At 33.6% G+C, this 23,305-nt stretch overlaps 1 protein-coding gene across 2 annotated transcripts in view; it reads right to left on the reverse strand.

The window, feature by feature from the left end:
• The window catches only part of cv-c (crossveinless c), a 180,592-nt gene that overhangs the window by 75,962 nt on the left and 81,325 nt on the right, over window positions 1-23,305 (reverse strand). For both annotated transcript variants that reach the window (XM_065345940.1, XM_065345939.1), the window contains exon 7: window positions 21,044-21,083. In XM_065345940.1, coding sequence (XP_065202012.1) covers window positions 21,044-21,083 — 40 coding nt within the window. The remainder of the gene's footprint in view (window positions 1-21,043; window positions 21,084-23,305) is intronic.

The raw sequence follows: 23,305 nt of genomic DNA on the forward strand, positions 1-23,305 counted from the left end.
AGCGTTAACGATACGATGTCGGAAAACTACGTAAGTATTTTTCAATCAATAAATCACGTTTTTATGTAGAATTTCTCTCAGATCTCCCTGTTCAATTGAAATATTAATTTTGAATCTTCCTCGACACATACGGATAGGAACATCGGATCGGGGTTGTGGAGGAGGGGTTGCAGCTTTCTTTGTAGCAAAACGAATTCCACCTCTTGTAAGAGTATAGCTCGCTATTTTAAACGCTAGGGGTACCTTAACTATCTATTTCAACATTTACATTTATACAGGAACGAGACTCGACGTATATTCTAAAATTTATATACCTGCTGTTTGAAGAATAATCTCACTACGTGTTCCCTTCCACTCGGATGAATTTCTGATAATGTCACCATTTTTGAAACGTTATGCATTCGTCGTCTCGTTTTTTCCTCATTCTCATTTCTTCCTAAAAAAAAAATGATCTACAAGTTCTTTTTCCCTATAACCACACTTTTAACTAAATTATGTGCCAGCTGTGTTCGTGCCCAGTTGTACACATATTCGAAGAATCGCCTCTGTGTTTAGGGAAATTACAACTCGTAGATAATAAATACTCGTAAATGCTCATACGTAGGTAAAAGTTTGTGATTTAAAAAAAAAAAATTAGTTTTGAGCTCGTTTACGCAGCGATAGGTAATGCGTAAGTATTTCGACTACGAGATGACTTTTATTGCCGACAAAAATAAACGACTCTCAGAATTTAATGTCGATTAAGCGAAGCTTTTTCCGCGGACCTTCGACCTTACCGCGTACACTTGGCCAAAATAAAAATACCAGCACGGTCCCATCCTAAACGATCGTAAAAATTTTTCCATTGTATCTTGTCTTATTTCTGGAAGCAAACGATGCGTTATAGTTTATTTCTACAAAGAACACTGGTAACTCACACGTTCGGGTCTAGACCTCGACCTTGTTTGCGTAAATTTAAGTTTAATTGGTTTTTAGGCGAAATAGTGGAAGATGGTCAAGTTATGTTTTTTCAACCGATGCTAAAATTAATGTTTTGTTTACTTTGAAGTTTTTCTGTACAAAGTCTATGGGAAGTACCGCAAAAATTGTAGACAAAATTGGTACAAAATTTATGAAATATGTACTGAAAAAACACCAAATATCTCAAAATTTGAGTGAGATTTCACATAAATCACTTTCAAAGATCACGATACTTTTGGAGTATTCCTGGAGAATATTAAAAAGTTGCAGGAGGCTCTAAAATGGTCCAAAAGTGGTGGTATTGAGTCTCAAGGTTGAAATTAAGTAATTTGAAAAAAGTGTATAATTTTCATCTCCCTCCTCTCCTCCCCTCTCCCCACCATTCGTTTCCAACCCATCACTCATTGAATTTATATGGGGATCAAAATATAAAATGAAAAATTCAGGGGTATCCTCGTACTGAAAACTTTGATACGTCAATGCTCAGTCAACTCATAACCATTCGACTTGAGGAATTTTGCTGATCAAGCAACTCTTCTATTGGTTCTATTCCAAGACTAACTCGAATGAACTCAATAAATTCATTGAAATGTAAAACATCAATGAATTATACAATACGTTTCTAAACCTAATTAGATCAGATTTTGGTATTTTTCAGGGCCCAAATTTAAATTTCCAAAATTTTACTAAAATTGAAAACACAAAATTGAACTTTCGCATGGTGGCGTATTTTTAAATTTTCTTTTAATTCACTTGCCAATTGATGAAATTTTTCTGAGCGAAAAAGCAAATAATACCTCACTGAAATACCTACTTGGTTTGGAATTGAATGGCTCGATAATCGATCATTGCTTTCGTGCTCGCATTTAATTACACCTAATACATCTTTTGTGTAGATACGAGAAATTCGGCTTCCACATTATCGATAAATTTAACGATAATCCATTACTCAACATTTGTTACAAGACAATTTAATACGATAGAGAGATGGGTAGCTGTACGTGCACCATGTACCTGTGTAGTTACCACAACTACACCTTTACAGTCGATGTTCCATTCTACCATTATATATACGAGTAGCTTCTTCGAGAGCTTTCAAACAAGAGGAAAAAAATCTTCATCTGCGATTGTATAGTGACATGTTTCGGTACACACGACGAATTCACGTCGTTGGTAGATTGTAATTAAATTAATGGCGATGTAATTCAGCCGATGGTGTTGTCACTCGAGCTCATACTATTAATTGCTAACACCCTCTCGATGGATCAAGCGAGCGAAATAACCACAGCAGAAAAAGGAGATGTAAATTAAACGGCGACGACGCTGTGCGGCAAATTTAGTGATTTACGAGCATGTAGACGAACGAGGTGTATTAAATGTAGATTACGAGGTTGAGTTCAAAATTAACATTTACTTTTAACGCTGAAAGGTATACGAAGGAAGTCGCCATAGGGTTTGCTTTTACTAAATAATTTTATTGTGAGGTTACGCAGTGTGAAAATAATATCGTAGCTTTTCATTAACCGAGAGAAAAAAATTAACTAAATAATTTTACAGTTTCGACGTCGTCGACCTAGCCTCGAGTAACACTTTCTTTGAAAGTTTTGCCAGCCAAAAAACCACTGCGTAGAGCTAACCTATCCGTACCTACCGTCGTCGCAACTTTGTAGGTAGTAGAGGTACCTACCTATACACAAGATGATAATTTTACGCAACTGTTGTCGTTTACTTACTCGAACCATATTTTTAAAGGGTATGAAATTTTACCCTAATATTCTCACCTACAGCTATATTTTCGCTTGGGAAAAGGTTAAGTACGTTATAAGAGTTAAGCTATGTACCATGCTCTTGCAAAGTTCGTTTCGTATCTTTGTTACTTTTTATGCAACACAGACAAATCAACATCAAAGTACATCTTTGAAAAGTTTCAATTCTATATTTATTTTTCAACTTACGTATTCAGAAATCGATTTGAAGAAACCGTTGACTATTTTTTTCTTTTGGAAACCAATGATCTCGACATGATACTTACATTCAATCTGTTAGTGAATAATTAATGTTTATGACTAATGTCGCAAAGGTGTCCAGGTGGTTGACACCAGCTACTTATATAGTAAATTCTTACTATAAATACGCACCTGACAAGAGGTAATTTATCGTTCGAGTTGGTATTTTTGGGAAAATGAACGTAAACTTGAATCTTCTTATAGTATAAAAGATGCTTGTGTATAAGTTACACGAAGAGCTTCTTCTCGAACAAAATATTACAGGTAATTTTAATTGCAGGCTCAACTCGATGATGATTGAGAGAGAAAGAAAGTATAGCGAGAATTATACTACGATAGTTAAGTACATTTTCACAATTTCAAACCTAAGGAGTTGAGCAGCATTAGCCTTTGAATTTATAATCGTCTTGAAATAACACTGCTTACGTTCTTGCTTTTACTAACCCTACTCAACGTATGGTTCCTTTTTGACGGAATTTTACCAACAGCTTGTTGCTCCACCCCGTCTGTGTTTTTTTTTTTTTGCCTTTACCCTTCATGCATTATCTTTCTAGGATAAGTTCAGTCAACTTTGGTAGCTCATTAGCGAGAAAAGTTTCTACATGCAGTATGTAGTGTACGTGCAGCACATTTCGAAAGTCCAAAAGAGGTCTCACGAAATTATCTGACCAGGAGTGGATCAAAAAGCTCATTTTATATAATGATGGAAAAACTTTCTGACCAGCGTACAGGATGCCCAAAAAACTCAAAACATAATTTTTTGAAAAATAAAAAAGGCTAATAATTGCCCAAGAAATGTCAAGCTTTCAGATGGAATTTCATAATCAATCTCTTACTACGTGTTCAACTAGTTCCGACAGAAAAAATGTATTTTGGAAAGCGGTTTTACGTGATGGTTTCAAACCGATTAAGTTTCATGGAATTCCCCATGTTTTCCAAACGATTATTAACAACTGGTCCAAGACTGAGAAATTTGATTTCAAAATTAAAACTTCGTTTGAACTTCTTCAATATCAAAAATTTTGTTCGTCGAATTGAAAAACAGGGGTCCAAAAAGCCTTGGAATTTGAATCACCTCGAAATTATCATTTCGTCAATCATTCAAAGGGGAACAAAACATTTGGGACTTCTGGCACACATTGTGTGAGACATTGAACCAAATCTCCTTCCGTTTAAGGGATCATTTCTGTTTCAAGATACAGTCATTTATTCATGAATTTTTCAAATTTACTCGCCCTTCCACCGAAATATGGTAAGTATTTATTAAATAAAAAAAGAACTTGTCACCCTGTTTTGATGACGAGCTTTCAAACTAGAAAACAGAGGAAACTGCACGATAAAATATTAAATTTCAATTGTACCGCAATATCCAATGCAATTGGTTTCGTTTCAAAGCATTCGGTGGTTGAACTTTACGTACATAAAAGTATACTTCAGTATTTACAAAAGGAATTTATGACGATCTATGTAGCATATGGCAATTTACATAAATTCCACGTTTTCCAGCGGGTGGAAAGAGAAATAGCATGAAAAATTATGAAGGTAGGTGTAGGTCCAGGTACCTACCTAAACGTCATTAATATTTCTTCAAGAAACCATATATTTTCACAGATCACAGTCAGCAAATTACCAACAGGTGGATTTTTGATTGTAATTAATTGGAAGGTGGGAGTTATTTGAAAAGGTGGCATAAAATTTCTTTTAAAGAGAAGAGTATGTATCATGCCTAGATAACCTATACATAGCAGCATTTTATTTAGCCTAATAAATTAATGTATGTATCGAATTAAATCGAACACAATTCAAATAAACAATTGACTCACTTATTACAATTTAAAATGTGACTCCACTTTTATAACAAAAAATTGGTACTCACCTGAAACAAAAAAACAAAATAAATTGTCGATTAGTGCTATTGAAAATTATCCTACGACTACGAGTAGGACTACTTTTAATTAAAGAAATCATCAAGGGTCATTTTCACAAGTCTTCGTAGAGGCGGGACAAAAAACATCACTTTTAGGTTTGAAATACATTATAAATCAATCCATTTGATCACGAAGCTTGAAAATTTCATTTTCATCATGGATCATTATTTTCATGAAAATTTACCACAAGTTCTCTTTCCTACTCAAACCATTAACCCATTTCCACTCCTCAAGCGCACAACAGTACGAAGATTTCATCAAATTAGCGAACAACCCGAACCAACATTTAACTAATAATTAAAGAACTTCACCTAACAAATAATGCGGTTAGGTACCTACGAGTACAAACCGAATTCTCGTAACACTAATGTTTCACGTAGGTAACTAATTAGATGATGAATTTAAGCATTTTGAAATATTAGTGGCTGCTTCCACCGCTGCGAGCTGCAAATGAAGAACGAACCATATCGAAATACACAAACAGCCTCAATTTTAACTCAATAAATCGTATAAAGCGTATGGACACATACGTAGCAAAATACGATACACACTTAACATTCTCAACGGTACCTTTTGCGGTGTGTATTATGCTCGCTTCGAAATGTAAACCTGGCCATTGCTGGTCTCTAAATTTGGCCAAAGAGTTCAAACATTACGTAATACGTATATTTACTCCCGGATTCAAATAACAATTTAAATCTCCCGAGTCGTTATAACTTATTATAACGTCGTTCGATTAACTCTCTCGAATATACTGGTAGCGTATATGTAGTTGAAAACCCGTAAAGTTTTTAGGTAAAGGAACCCTAAAAAGACCCCGATATAGGTATTAGGTACCTTACTTATTGGACGCGGTTCATTTGTAAAAACAGATAAAGAATGGTGGCGACCTTGCGAAGGCCATCTAACCCCGTAGAAACATTTACGTGGCAGACTTTTGACACCGGATGTCTTATAAAATGTCATCATTTATCTTTCGAATCGCATTCCAACGACAACAAAGGTCCTACATTCTTCTACCCTTAACTATCCCGCTGCTTAGATTACTTTTTTCTTTACCGTTTGGAACTGGTTTCAGCGAGTTCATATGTAATCTTACGCCATCGACATCGCCATCGCCATTTCAAAACCTACCATAGCCCATAGAATACAAACAACCCAATCCGAATCGCAAAAAACAACTCGCATTTTTTGTAACTTCAGTTTCGAAAATATTGCGCGAATATCCCACATGTTTTTTATACGTACTCGTACAAAAGAAAAAATCCAGCAAAATAGCCTTTTTTCGGCCAAATAAAAATAATTAGATTTCATAGTTTTCGGGCGAAAATCCCACACAAAAATTCTTTCTACGAATATAACACATTTTTACGAAGGTAAAAAAACTACGTAGGCTAGAAATATTCGCCAATTCGCACTTTCTCAACAACGTTTTATTCTTTCACAAAGGCTCGATGATGAGAGCCGAAATTACGAGACAAACTGTTCGCACACACGTCAGACTGTACCTGCTTTGAATAAACAATACTTTCTAAAATGGTCACAAAAAAAGCATTTTTTACCTGTCCCCTTTGCCGGTTAATTGAATTTTGTTGTAAAATCTCGAGCTGGAACTAATAGCAGTAGGCGCCAGTAGACTTTTTCTGCTCACGAAGGACGTAATGTTCATTCAGATAAGCCTAAATTTCAAACCTTTAGACTAAAAATAGCCGCAGACTGTTTCTTGTCTTTTTCATCGCAACCTGCTGTTTCGTCGGAGGCATCTTTTCATAACCGGACGAGAATTTGAATACGTTCATCTACACGCAGCACGCACCTTTTTTTTGTGTATTTCATCTTCCGTTCGTCGACTTTATTTTTATAATGTTTTGACGTCATTTTACAAAATAAATAGATTTAATTAAGTACGTGTAGGAAAAAAACCAGCGTGAACAGTCGAATACCAGGAAATGATTCGCCAATTTCACTGCGTTCTGTTCTCGAGAGTATAAAGGAAAATCACGCCAACTGTGGGGCTTAACTCGTCAAATAAATTATAAAAATTACACAACCGTTAAAAAATAAGTCAAATTTAACTCATCAAAGTCGATCTTTTCGATAAGAAGTTTTTCAATTAGCTGCCAATATCGTGTCAAAGTATATCTTCGTAATTACGCTTTATATTTCGAAAATTATTACGTTATGTTCGCCTCATTTCTTTGTACGAGTATTCAAATCGAGTAACTTCCTCGTTTGAACTCGTGTTCTTCAAAATTCAAAAGTTAAAATCACGTTGATTTGTTTATATTTATTTAAGTATAACACTATGCTATATTGCTATAAGTTCGTTGTTCGGCTCGTAGCCTTCGACAAAATCATTTAAACTGTCGAAATTACGTAATTTAGCATCACACATTGCGTTGTTTATTCTCACCCCCTTCTGCTCGCTGGTATTAAATAAAAGGGATGTTGCAAAATATTATAGTAACCTTGACCGTGTCTTATGTCTTAATCTTGACGTTGAAAAAAAAAAAGTCGTCTGACAGCATCTAATCGCTGCGTTAAAAACATTTCACGGATTAACGTACAGATTGGTCACCAAAAAAACACATTTCCCGAATGTTTTCTCGTCTTAAGTGGAGATTAGGTACTATCTTTTTATCCAACGCGACGAAAAGCTTTTTGCTTTTTACATCCTCGACCTTGGCAAAAATATCGAAATTCGCTCGAATGACAACGAGCGATTTTGAGATTCATGTATCTACGTGCAAAATCGCTTGTCAAATATGTCACGTGAAAAACGACGTGGCGCTGAATAAATCAGATTATGAGATTTCAACGGTCACGACACGACTTAAGCGCCACCAAAGTTCATCACTGTTTATAAACGTCGTAATATTGGCTAAAATAATTATTCAGATTATAGTACTTCTATTTTTAGTATAAGCAAGAACAATTTGAGCAAAATAAGTTTCACATTCGCATGGGTCATTTTTCAATTTTTTTTTTTTTTTTTTTTTGAGGTGGAGGAATTTGAAGAACTTACTGAAAAATAATGGCCGAATGACTGCCATAAGACGTAGGAAAAATTTCAACTTTATTGGTCATTGCCCAACCTCCCTTGTGAGAGCTCATATGTTCGAACATTTTTCTCACGTTTCGAAAAAAAATCAATTATTTTTGGCTAACGATGATCTTTTGATATCCATTATAGAGAAATTTAATACCTATTCACTTGAAAAAAAAATAATAATACATATTAAGTATTTCTTCAGTAAAAAAGATGAAAATCAATCCTGAAGCAAGCCCCCCTCCCACGCATCCAATCAATTTCCATTGCTTCGGCTCATTCTGAAGCTTCCAGCGCAATTTTCCAATTCTCCAGAAGGCGAGAAAATTAATTTAAGCAGCAAAAAATCGAGCTATGGTTCACTCTCAATCTGTCCAACGAGCTCTGACACGTTTGAGCCTATTTTCTGGCGGACATCCAGTACGTTTTTTTCAACCAGCATACGTATTCAGAAAAGCAAAAAATTTTAAAAATCAAAAGTTTTCTGCTCGCGTGGAAATTTTTAAAATTTGTAGTGGAAATTTTTAAAATTTGTACGAGTGGCTATATCAAGTCTATAAAATCAATCACAAGACCCTAATTCAACTATTTCGAGTAATACAGCCTCCGGTGCAATTTTCAATTTCCCCACATTTTTGAATTTCTCCAGAAGGAGGGGAAATTGAATCAGGAAGCTAAAAAATCGAGCTATGGTTCATTCTCGACCTGATCAACGAGTTCATCCACATTTGGGCTGATTTCCAGACAGACTCCTCAAATGTACTCTTTTCTCCAGCATGAAAAATTTTTGAAATCTGCACGACTGCTCGAATTTCGTCTAAAACCAATCTTCCGAATCCGAATCATTACATGCCATTTTGGAGACTTCAGCGCAATTTTTAGAAAATTTATTTTTGGCAGCTATTTTGGAAACTTATGAAACGAAGAAATCTCTATTTTTTTCTCAAAGACTCTCTTCATTTTTTCAGGGGCCCAGTTGAAAATGGGTAATGCATCATCAACACCACTCGCGGATTCGACCATTAAAACAGGAACGATGTTATGCTCATTAAAGTGATATCAAATTGACGTCTTATCCTGATTAATCGTGTACCTAAATTTGAATATATCATAATAATTTTGCAAGTCAAAAACGTGTTAATTCTACGAGAAAAAAACCGCGAACATTTACACAAATAAGTAAACTTCGACGTAGTTTTCTGGAAAACTCGAGTCAAATAATCATTTCCACAAAAGAAACCTTTTCGCCAAGTTTTACTCGGGCTCCTGTTTGAAAAACGTGAGAATTAATACTTTATCATCGTACGTACGTTAATTAATTTAAAACGAGCGTATTAAAATTTTGCATAACAAAGGCATAAAACTTATTATTCATTTTCGTATATATTATCTATTGTACAACGCATAAAATGAATAGAAAGATTTATCAAAATATTGCTAACGAGACGCCGCGCCTCACTTCTTCACCTGCCCTAACGTAACGCAAAACGTACGCATTTCATCAACTCGTAGTTCGATTTACCAGAAACACTACGCCTGTGGAATGCGTGCATATGCAACCTATACAACCTCGACATTTTATAACAAAACGTTTGCGTACCTACGAGTATATTCTGTTCCTTTTGATTTTTCGAAATTTCGCAACGAATTAGTCGAGGATCTCGAGGTCGTGAAATAATTCCATAATACTTACGTATTTAACCAAATCATTTAGCGACCGAGATGACAAGATATAGTTATAACATGCGGAGATGAGCGAACCAAATAAAGATAGCGAAGCGAGGATATATTGTTTAAATCTTGGTCGGCTATCACTTTTGTCATAGGAGAACAATTATATTAGTATATTTATTATGTCCAGTATACGCTTTAGCAGACTGCAACCTAATTAATAAATCTTATTCATTGGCATTGAAACCGGTTTATTGCAAATAACCGACTGGAAGAACATAGCGAATCGATATTACACAGGTTTCTTCTAGGTGCTTATTGTAATTTACCTTTGTGCCGGTATCAACGCGTAATAGTAGATAAATTTTCAGACGCGTGTAATTTGTATAATAATAATACATATAAAGTTACCGGTATCATTCTTCGAATTGCAACAACCACCGATAGCTAACACGTTGACATCAATTCTCGACGACATTTTTATTTCAGCTTCGGTATTGATGTTGAATTAAGCAACGTTTATAAATTACGATAGCGATATGATTAAAATTATATTCGATCTTCGTTATTTTAATATGTATTTCATACTGTCGTCATCTTGAAGACATCATTGTTGATGATGAGTAAGTATTACGCGTCTTATTATCATACAGGGTGTCGTGTCCCATAAAATATCTGCCGGCGGCATTTACGAGTATTTAAATCTGATCCCTCCGCGTGGCTTTTAAGTAGAATGAAGGGTAGATACTAAATACGGTTAGAGTCAAGAGGAAGAGGAACGCTCAAAAATTGTTCTGAGTTCCAGACACAATGTCACCAACTCTTTTTCAGAACTATCTTACCAACCTGCCTCCCATATAAGGAGGGAAATTTTTTTTTGAATCGTATAAAAAAAGTCGAAAAAATCATCACACTTTTCAAACGTTAAATTTTACTCTACGAGAATAATTTTTGACAAATTTTTTCCATTGGATTATTCGAGGATACGTCATTCCTAAAACTTTGTCAAATTCCTTGCACTTTTTTCCCCCTTAAAGAAAATTACCACGAAATGGCGCTGGTGCTGTTTTCATGAAAATTTCATTTAAAAAAATTTCATTCACACGTAAATTAGATAGGTAGTGCGGATAATGTGATGTAAATATTTAGCTGGCAAATGCAATTCCATGAATTGTTATTCAGCTTTAAACCAGCGAGCTTTTAAGATAAGCATAAGTAATTTCATAGTTTTTACTTGGAATCATTGATAATTTTTCATCGTAAAATTTACCAAGTTGTTCAACAACACTTTTAGTTAATTTTACAAATCAATGTGCAGTTGTGCATTACCGCAAGTAACTTGACTGCGATATTTGTCAAATTCGAATTTTTTACCTAAAACAGTGGTGCAATGAAGTTTCATGTGATACTTTCCTTTGCTTTGACTTTGATCTTTATGTTGGTGCAGGATTCAAGATCAAAACAATGTTTTCCTAACCTTGAATGTTTCAGAGATTCGCAATGCTGTGAAATTCAGAAATGTGAACAAGGTATATGTGTATACACTTCTTAATCAATCAAAAACAGCTCCTATCTTACCCTTAAAACAGTGAATTAATTTTTTAAAATGTCAAATTTTAATTTAAGTACCCCACACATGTAATCTTTGTAAGTTCAATTTTGCAGTTATTAATTTTTAATTAAAGACGTGGTTAATTTTTTGCATAAAAAAATGAAATAAAATGAACGAAGTTTGTTGGTTTTTTATTCTTGTGATGTGAGATACCCAAAATGAAAAAAACAGAGGACAAGGCAATTGGCACTACCCGTATGTATGTAATGTACACTACCTAATGATGATACACGTAGATAGGTATGTTGAAATTCATACGCGGAACGTTACTTTTCACATTTTTGACGAGTTTTTGAAAATTCAACAATTTATTTTCTAGAGAAAAAAAATCAAAATTTAATGAAATTAAGGTAGAAGCTGAATTGCTCGATGGTGGTAACGAATCGTTTTGGAGCCTCCAACAGATTTTAGGATTTTTCAATTTTAGGAAAATTGCCATAAGTGCTAAAATGAAATTTAGAAACCATAAGCTTGGATAACTTTCTCTCATGATATTTTCCGTTCCAACCCAAGCACAATTTTTCAAAATTCATTGCTATTTGCTGTAATCAAGTCCATAAAATATGCATTCTCCAGCTGTTACTATTTCTGAATTTTTTTCCCCCGTTAGGATTTGAATAATTATATCCCTAAAAAACAATTAGGTAATCCAAGTTTATAGGAATTAAAGTCTATTGTGACTTTTTTTTATGACAATATTTTCAAAATTAGAAAATCCAATGACCGTCATTTATACATAATGAACTCAAGGTAGGTACCAGGTAGCTCTAGCTACTTAGCTAGATATAATACGTATTCAGTTAAAATTTACAGTACCTACGACAAAAAAAATCACACAGTCATTTCTCATCGAGTTTATACCACCCACGAATACTCGACTCTCATCATTTCACCAATAAATCAAAATAACAATTCTTCCGTTTAATTTCCCTTTCTCGAATTTATGTTGGCGACCGACAACTCAATACCTACAAATTTCGAACAATGCATCGAATAAACCAGTTAGGTAGCTCGTAATGTGTAATTTTAAAATAGACAGTAGTTATTCACAAACGTATAAATGGCCATAAAATTCAAGACGAAGTAAAACCATATGTAATAAAAAAAATTTCACTGCACGCAAAATACAACGCAAACAAAGTATAAATTTTACATCGACGTTGTTGGTTCGTCACCCTAAAATCATACAGCAACATATTGCGATCATAATACAACGTAAAAGTATTCCTATATTTTCTCGAAAAACCAGCGTTGTTCTTTTTTTTCAAGAATATTAAATCTCATCATAATAAAGATTGAAGATGCTGAACAGCAGTCTACAAAAAACACCGACCAACAAAGATCATTTGTCTACGGTACATCTTACATGTTGAAAATATCGCAACAAATTCGTTAATTCGTTAATGACAACCTCGACAATTAAGTTGATTGAACTTGTTTATTTTATTTAAAACAGTAAACACGCCAAAAATATAATTAATCTTACTAAACGATTCGACTCGACCGACATGAAAAACTGCTCGTTAGAAACGAAAAAAATTCAACTTTTATAATACGAATAATCTCGCGCATTGCGTCTTGAAAAAATAGAAAAAGAGAAAGAAAGAAAAGAAAAAATATAATTTCACCATTTTTTAAAACTTTTTGTTAGATGCTAAAGCGCAATTAAAAACCAACCGAATACAGAGTGCATTTTCAAATTGAATACCTTACACTTTTATAATAATGCTTTGGGAAAAAATTTCAAACGTATTTGTGTACCTAATATCTTAATTGAATACAAACTTCAACCTTCTTAGAAAGAATTATTTAATTTTTCACATTCAAATTACAATTTCAAATGTTTTTATTTGCAAGAAAAATTTTCGACCTTTTCATATTGAAACCTGAACATAACATTAAAAAATGGCAATAAGATGATCATTTATTAAAATGTCAAGTATCAGTGTTCATTTTTCGATAATTAGTGTTTTTTTCGGAAAATTAATAGGTAAAGTAAAATCCTTATAAGTACCTAAGTACGTAGATAGTTAGTAGGAAATTTGAAAAAATATTCATAATAAATTTCCATTTATTCGAGAATGGGTAATTGGCAAAAATTAGGCATTTTTCAGGTGAAATGCATGGCCCCAATCAACATGAGTATAATTTTATTATACGAGTTACAATTCGACCCACGGCCATCTCATATAAGGAACGAGGAGGATGAATCTTATTGGGGCTCAACTTCGAGAAAATTCAACGCTGTTAATATGAATACTTCATCCAAACTGACTCATTCGAAAACGGGACTTCAATTCAAAAACTTTCTTTAGAATTTTCAAAAATTGAAAGTTCAACTTTCAAAGTTAGATTTCAAAGATCAAATGTCATTTTGACACTTAATAGTAGAGAAGGTACCTCATACGAGATCAGCTTCGGATGATTTCTAAATACTCGTTAAATGAGTGCACTTTAAATAATATTTCTCATTGCCTGACGAATATATCGGTCTAAAATGTACAAAAAATGATTCAAAGCGTACACTCTTTATTATGCAGCATGTAGCACAACGAAAGCTTTTTACTCCATTAATAATTTCATTCAACATATGAAAGCAATTACTTTTGCGTTGTACATAGTAAATGCACTAGAAATTAACTCTCTCGTGATTACACGATTGGAGCAAGGTACCTACACGCAGGATTTTTCAATTCAATTAAGTATGTACCAACAAAGAGTGTACATCATATGTGCATTCATTACGAGACTTTAACTACTTTCATGTGACTCTAATATAACTCGTGTCCATAAAAAAATTATTTATAGTTACTGAAATAGCTAAAAGAAAAAACTAAAAACGTAAACTACACTAGAAAAACATTTGAAAAATAAAAACACCGAAGCCCGCCAGAGTATACTCCATTAATCAAATCTGAATACGAGCAATATATTTTCCAAAAAAAAAGAGAGGAAAGGGAAAAAAGAGAAAATTTAAAAAAGCTACATCTCGGAGTATCAATAATACACTATACCAATAAAGTGCATTTTATTTTAGTATAACGAAAAATTTCTCAGTTTCTCGTCTCTATTTTACTGAAATTGATATATTTTTGTGAAAAATCCCTAACAAATGTTTTTATTTCGCGAGTATCGATCGGGTAAGAATATTTTACGTCAATTTATGCTTATTTCATTTTTCTCCGTGAACACAGCATACAGTACGTACGTACATACATACATTCTAAAATCAACTAAAGTGTGCATATAATATTTCTCGTATAGCAGGCGAGATATTAAGAAAGGAAGAGATGATATGGAGTGTTGTAAAAAATATTATACTTGTATTTCGACAGAACTTGGCTTACATCCAGTACAACAATGAGAAATGAGCTCCTTCAAAGTATCACGGAGAATAAATCTGGACGAGAACGTTGACAGGGCCAAAATATGGATCCACGTCATATTGACAATTAGCACTTAATTGTAACTCGATACGTTTCGAATTGATTTATTTATAAAACGTCATAATGACGATGACGGCGACCGACGCGTAGCGAGTACCAACTCTATCGAGGGGAGTAATTTTTTACAATACATTAAATTTAGAAATATTTCAAAGTGATCGAAACGCGTGTAGCGTATTTCAAAGAGACGAAATTATTCTCCACTACGAGTTCAAAGAGCCATAAGTTTGAAAATTTTTCAACTTTTTCACTTTGTCTCGTGACGTCATAGCATAGCATCGCGTCGATAACTTTTATACTTATATTTTTCGCCAGTTGAGAAATTAATATAAGTCTAGGAAGGCTCTCCATTTCGTCGGTGGAATAATTAACTTCATCAGATAAATCGACCCTTCTCTACGTACCACATCAGGCTTTAAAATATCATCGACTTGGTCGTCACGTTTTCAATACAGAATTACTTATCTTTGTCTTGGTAAAAATGTTTTCTCTTCAATCGTTTTCAGAGCTGGTTTGGGTGAGGGACCAGAGGAAACAGCTTCCTTCATAATTAGTAAAATTGATTTTCAAGTTTAAAGTATTCGAAAGCTATGAATTTTTTTAATTCAACTTGAAAGGAAACGAATATCGATAATATGTTCATAGAAACTTTTTCAGCGTGTGATTTCGATTCAAAAAATCTTCTGAAAGCAGTTTTTGAAGTTGAATTTTGAATTTTTCAACGTTCAAAATTCCAAAAAATGAGAAGGATGCTCACAGATGTGGTATTTTCTCCTGAACTCTTGAGGTAGATAGGTACCAGCCTTTCAAGACCAGAAATCTTGTAGTTTTTTCGTATTAATTAGGTACTTCAATATTTTAAAATTTTATACCTACATTTTAATCTTCCATTTTTCAATATTTTATGAAGAACGAGAAAAAAGAAGGGATATAAAAATAAAATTTTGATTTATTCAGCATTTTTTCTACTATTTATTTTCACATAATGAGTGGGTCCCAAAAACATCGGCTATCCCACTAATCATTTCTTTTAGAAATCGAAAGTCTCACAAAATGTCAAGAATTTGAAACTTTTGCAAGTTTTTAACAATCAGGCAAATATTGTAAAATCAGATAAAGGGATGCACTCTGAATATTAAAATTGATCAAATTTATTCTAGTTTTCAAAATTCAGCGAAACACAGATCTGCAGGGTCTTGAAAGTTTTGGACAGGCCCTTTAAAGCGCAAAAACACGTCTATGTCAATGAGCACTGAGCAGGTCTGTTAAACACCCAGAAAAGAAATTTTCCATCAATAGGTAGGTCAAACTGTATTCTCATTTCCAAAAATTAGATTATTTTCCACTCGGTTGGAACAACTAGTTTGGTGAAATTTCGTCTGATAGCATTACAGCATTCAAAGGTAAACTCCGCAACTCCATGATTCGGATTATGGTACATTTATATACCACACATATCACATTAATATAAAATACTCGTATTATACGCTATACGTCGAAATCGAGAATATGAAACCACATTTTCCGATTCTACGAGCATGATTATTATGGTTTTCCATTATTTCGACGAATATTCGTTCTTTGAAAACCACCGGCACCGTTTACAATGACCGCAAAACGATCAAACTTCAAATTGTTTGTTTTATTAATTCACCATCTGCGAGTACGACTATGTGAAAACATTACATAAAATGGGTACAAAAAAATAACTCCGTACTTGGTATGTATCATAGGATTGTGGATACATTTTATCGTCGAATAAATAAGCAATTTTTTCCCACATTTAAAGATTTAATTACCTACGCAGCAACGTTCAAGAAAATAGCGAAGTTAACTATAGGGGTACCTACCTACTCCCAGCCACCATCCAGGTCGTAATTTCAAATATCCGTCGATATAAACAGTGACGACGACGTTAATTTAAAACTTTATTATCTCTTTTGAAAAAAAAAGAAAACTTGCATTTGAAACAATGTTTCTAACTTTATAATAACGACAATTTCACCAAATGAAAAAAAAAACCATTAGGAAAAAAAATCACAATAAACTGACAATATTGAAAGAATTTATATACCATCGAATATGCTCTGACATCGAGGCGAAAAATTTTTTAATTAAACTTTCCCCTCGATGATCACCATATCGATATGCAAACACGTAGCAAAAAGACAGTCAACGTAACTTTGATTTGGAATTTTTCCATAGTATACGTATAATTTCACTTGCAAATTTTTAATAAAATTAAAATTACACGACAATCCCTCTGACGATGGAGTAAAAAAAAACACCCTTTTATTAACTAAATTACGATAAAAATGGCCGTTAATGTTCAGCCAACTGTTGCTGCCTCGTTGAATAAATTTTAACCATTCAAAAAAAAAAAAAGAAAATCTAACAATCGACGCTAATTAAAAAAAAATTTTCTCTCGAGCGTAAAATTTACCCCCAATCTTTTTCAGTCGGTCGTTGCAATATCATCGTCGTTGAATCGGCCTTAAAAATAACACTCGTTTCAAAAGCCGCACACATGCCAGTTTTCGAAAGGGTTCATCAGTTCATCACTCTTTATCCTATTATCGCGAACTAGTCAGAAGTTGGTTTATTCGATTTCGAATTCAACGACGATAATTCATTCGAATATAATTTCTCCAATCGTATTTAATTTTCGTCTAAATGAATGAAAACATCTTACCGGCGATTCGCCTTTCGCGCAATTTTCTCCAAAAGTATTCGGCTCTTCGAAGCGGCCATCGATACTCGATTTTGGCGCTAAAGCTTCGAAAAAATTTGTATTCTTTTTCGTGGGACATATTCGCACGTTGGTATAAGTATAGTTTAAGATGTTGGTGTATCGTTACATCGTCGATGAGATGGCAAAAAATTGACTTCTGTTCGGACGTCACATCTTACTCGGCATACATATCCAGAGTGAGAATTACATTGGGGAAAAAACATCCGATAAATGCATCATTTGGTCAGTTCGTTCAACTGGTTCAATTTGGTCCGCATTTTGTGACTGTGATAATATGAACATATCCACTTTCATTCGAAAATTAAACAACAATCACGTGTAGGTAGTGTGGGTCGATCGTAATATTCAAAATTTACTCAAACACACACGAATCGAGAGCGACTTTCAATTACGATTATTATTATTCATTTTGTAAACACGATGCATCTCAATTTTCGTCGGCAATATCTACTGCTTAGAAAACCGGTTCGTAAATAAATCGCATTACTTCACGATGCACTCGAATTTCACAATGAAATTTCATCTGTCATTCTCGACACCGGATTGAAAAAAAATTTCAACGATAAAAATTCAAAATTAATCAGCAAAATAAATCGCACCATAGACGTTACAATTTACACAAAAAATACGTATTTTTCATCAACATTTACGTACGTTTTTCTCTCACTTCAGACACGAAAGTGCGAGAATTGCGAATTTTCAAAACCCTCTACGCCTGGAGAAAACATTACGAATGCTGTTGATCAAAATGTTCAACTTTGAACAGCTACGTACTCTAGTAAGATACTCGCGTCTGCGCTTTTTGCGCGCTGGAATACTTAAACACGAACGAATATTCTCTATGAGCTGTATTCCTTCGACACACGACCAATATTTTCGAACTTTTACCCACCCCCAACGATACTGTATATTTGTGTACAACGCCTCGTGTAATTATTTATCGTTTTAAATAATTTACAAACCAACTTCATCGTGTACGATTATTCGTCGTACAACGATTTACCTAGCTATTCGCAAGAATACGAGAACATAGAAGAACGTATTTGTAAATTGCTGACATAAGTGAAAATAATCTTTCCCATAAAATATCACGTCGTCTCAGATAATACAAGTACTACGTTCTATCCTCGTCCCTCAACCCTCCTAGCACCAATCTCACGCACTATACAAAAACGTCTAATCTGTCAAAAATGTCATACTAATGTTTCCTCTCGTATATTTTTTTCTCTTCTAGATAGAATGGAACTTGAAAAATTCATCTCGAGAAAAGAAAATTTTTACCAGATTGCTATAATACCTACACGTTGAAAATATAAACACGCTAGAAAACTTTCATTGAATGAAAATATTAAAAATTTTTACCCTTTTTTTCACTTTCGCGTATTTTTAAGGAGAAAAAAATCGTCAACTCGTAACCTCGAAAATAGAACTGAATGAGAACGAAGTACATAGGTAAGCTACGAATGAAGAAAAGGAAGAGGAAAACAAGACGAGTATAAAAGATTTTGTGGTACATTTTTTTATGCAATAAAACAGCAGAAAACATGATGTACAGAAAAAAGACCATGAATTTGTGCATAAGTAAGAGTGGTAAATTTTTTCAGGCAAAATTTGAGTGTCCACCCTCAACTTTTTTTAGAACCTTCAAAGGAAATTACCCTGGAATTCTGGTAATGAAATCATCACGTCAAAAACATTTTTAATTTCATTCAAGTAATTTTTTTATTCAAAAAGGTTTTTTTGGTTTTCAAAAATTTTAGCCTTTAGCCAAGTTTTTTCCAAATCTTGAATTCCAAGACGAAATTTTTTAAAAATCTGAAGTTTCCGCAACATCTTTGCCAGTTTTATTTCAATTTAAATTCATTTCTTGAAAACTGTCAAATAATCGAAACTTTTAAAAAGAGGGATGAAATATGCTGTTTTTTGGGGCATTAAATTTTTCCTTTGAGAGTCCTAAAGAAATTGAATAGTAAGGAATTGAAACAATTTTCAGACAATTAAATTTCATCACCAATTTTCACCTGCTTGACTTCTTAAAAGCTTCGAAAATCCAAATAATCGTTTAGAAGGAATCCTTAATATTTAAGCCAGTGATAAACTCAAAGTCTCAAATTCAAATTTTTTCAGATATCAATATTCACTTTTTAAGCCTAATTTTCACATTAAAATCGAAAAAGTTTTTAAATCCACCTAATGAGCCATTCCTGCTTGTTGAATGATTAAAATCACTTCTCGAATTGCGGCAGGCCACATTTTATTTCAAATTTTATCTCCCTTTCTCTACCAGAGTTTCAGCATGCCAGATCACTCCTACCCAATTCAAAGCGAAGAAAACTCATTTTTGAGCCCCAATCACCCCAAAGTAATCAAGGTAGTCAAAATTTGGCACAATCAGTAATAAGGTGCCACAAAATGTGCCTTTTATAATTTTATATCCAGAGTTGAAAATGGCTCGAGCTCCCTTTCAGGGGCACGAGAGGAGCAATAATTTCAAACGAAATCAAATTGATCATCATCTAAGAGTAATATTGTGTTTCATTTATGACGAAAACTTGACCCGCACAAACATTTCCAACAATTGTAAGCTCCCCTCTCCCTCTTCTTTCGAAGGTTGAGAGAGTACGAACGACGTTGAGTCTCAAGAATTTTAGTTTTGATCCAAAATTCATCATAAAAAAACTCACACTTCTTTCATAAAGTGCATTTTTTTGGTTCATGTCTTCACCACTTGGCATAAAATCCAGTTCACTGACTTTCCAATTTTCCAGCGGTTCAAAATCTATAAAGTTGGAGAAATAAAAAAACTAAAAAGTAACCAATGCATTTTCGTTACATAGTTGACCGAAAAAAAGCTGACAACCTCACGTGCCCATTAAAATTTATACCCCCATAATTGGATTTTCTCATCTATCGAACCCGTATTCGCTAGATAAGTTGCCTAATCAAGGTCACAAGGCATTTCGACGAACCCTGCGACATACCTACCTACTCTCGACGTCTCGACACAGCACAGCACAGTCAGACGAGAATTCTCCCACGATACTTTTTGGCTCGTCGCAAATCATTCAACTTTCTCGCTTAATCATATTAGTAGTTCAATTTATACACGCGTTCGAAAAACAATCAAATTTCGAAAACTAAATAACAGCGAGCAACAGACTACATACGTCTACTTACCCTACCTACACATACACATACACGTGAGCTGCACACGTCTTGTACAGCGTCAAAAAAACAGAAAAAAGAAGAAAACCAACCACATAGTACCTACTCAAAAACGTTAACAATGAATCATTTGGAAACTAAAGACCTTGATAACAAAAGGTTAAAATTTTCTCGAATACGCATTGCCAAAGTCACGTCACAACAAATAACCAAATGTTTGATTTCCAAACGCCATCCATCGGTATTTGATTATCGACGAACACGAAAAAATACACATGTTACCAAACGTACAATGGCTTCAAACTCGAAAGAGTTTATCTTCCAAAATCGTGTACGCGGTTCGTTTCTCATCTACACTTATGTATAGTACATCAGATATACTCGTATAATGCTTTTCATCCTATAAATATTTGCACTAATGTGCATTATAAGCATTAAACTAGCGCAAACTTACCAACTAGTAGTTTTTCCGAATGGAATCGAGACTGTTTCATCTGCAAATAGAAAAGAAAAAAAACACAAAAACATTAATAAATCTTTCGCTCGACGATTCTCTTATTTTCTCGACAAAAGTCTATACGATTTCTTAAAAGTGCAAACTATCATTGATAAAAAAGTATGTACCCACTACTTATTTACGAGCGAGGGTATTAAATTAGAAAATTTCTCCGGAGCCTATACGTATAGTAGGTAGGTAGTGGGTTTAGGTACATAATATTTTCATATTTAAAAAAGAAAACTTACGAGTAATCTTCTTTCCCTGCTTTCCTCAATTAAAAGAATGGCTTCTTACACAACGTAATTCCAGTGGGTGCAAAATTCGATATAAGCTTTCATTAAGTTAATTATTTTCAAAATTACGTTAGCACGATTCTGAAAATCTCTATTAAAAAAATATCCAAGCAACCATACTATAACATTGTTTTTGAATAGGAAAGGAAAAAACCACCTTCTCGTTTATTTCGCATACTTAATCACCAAAAAAATATAGGTACATATATGTTTTTTTTTCTAGAAAAGCAATTTTTTAAATGGCATTTTTCCGTTGAAAATGTTTTAATGATTGAATGAGAATTACATTTATACAATATTTATAAGCACAAACATACATTTCAAAGGGCTTAGAATTTTTTTCCAGAAAAGAAAACGAATAATAAAAACAAAAGCGGCCGGTGTAAATTGAAAAATTTTCGACGGCGAATTTCATTTGTGGAACAATTTTTCTCTTTGAAGGGCATTTTATTACGAGTATTCTCGAGCATATAAAAAAATTGTTCTATGCATAGGAGTTTTGAAAAAAAAAAATGAAAGTATTATCTCTACCAGATGCCTCGAAATGGATTAAACGTCATTTCAACGATTTGATGAGAGCCAGGGGGAGAAGATCATACATTCAATGACATCGATAAAGAAAATATCTCACAGGAAGAAAGATTTGAGATCGAAAAAAAAAAATTGAAAGAGTATCGAAAAACACACGCAATTTAGTCACTCACAAATTTTTCAAAACTTTTAAGCATTCTAACGTGGTTAATGAAAAATTACGTAAAAAAGTCGATCAAATGTAAAAAGAGAACAGAAATTTTGTTCGGCCTCAAATGAAATACAAACCACCATAAATTGATTTAGAAGGTTGTAAATAGCACATACTACAGGCAGTCAGACACAGAATAGAAGAAGTTTAATTTTCACCAAATAAATCTTCTTTCGTGGTGTGGGAAACTTGTGCGTAGCGGCTATTTATTATCGCAAATGTACATATTTCGTTTCATTATAGGTGAGTGAGAATTTTTTTTTTCAATCCTCATCTTTGAAAATTAATCTAAAATTCAGAAAAAATAAATTTCTGAACAATTTTTCAGACGAAACTTTTTAAGAGGCATAAAAAATGTTCTATTACAAAATAGTTATCGCTAAAATTGGATGGCGGTAAGGGCTAATGAAGTTTCACACTTCTTCCAGCTCCTTCAATTTCAAAGATAAGTAATTTCACAAAACGACTATTTTTGATAGTCCAGAAAAATTACACTACAATACGTCTTCAAAGCCTACAAAATTTATATTTTTGCTGACCATGAGGTTTCTAAAAAATTCCAAGATTTTCGAAAACATATATTTGCTCATAACTGCTTCGATTTTAAAGAGAGACCATATTATGAGAGAACCTTTTTTGTTAATTGTTCTTCTCATAACCTTATGTCAGAAACAATTGTTAGAATTTCACAAGTTTCAATTCACATACCTATACTATTTTTCAACAAAGTAAAATTTTCAAGTCTTGTAAAATTTTTGAAAATTGATAGTTGAGGAGCCCTCCAAGGAACACCAACAAAGTTTTGAGCATAAAAAGTTCATTTTTGGCCCTCTCAGAAAAATTCAAAATTAGCGAAGAATATATCTCATCAAGTGAAGGCACAAGTTCAACTTATTTTTAAATACTGAAAACGGTTCGATAAATCATGTAGGTAAGCTGTTCTTTATAATTTTCAAACACCATGCAATTATACGTTTCCGATGGGAGAAATTTGCAAAAAATTAAAAAATGCAATCTCCTATCGACTCGATACTCGAAAAGCACCCATTTAATTTTCAAATTGCGTTCAACTCGAACAGGAATAATCTCTCGATAGTATAGAAAAATCTTGGCTATGCGATTCTCTCATTTTTTAAACAACCTCTCAAGTACCTACGTAAATCTGAAAAATTTTACGCCAAT

This window comes from Planococcus citri, chromosome 1, assembly GCF_950023065.1.
Source record: "Planococcus citri chromosome 1, ihPlaCitr1.1, whole genome shotgun sequence".
Classification (NCBI taxonomy): Eukaryota; Metazoa; Arthropoda; class Insecta; order Hemiptera; family Pseudococcidae; genus Planococcus; species Planococcus citri.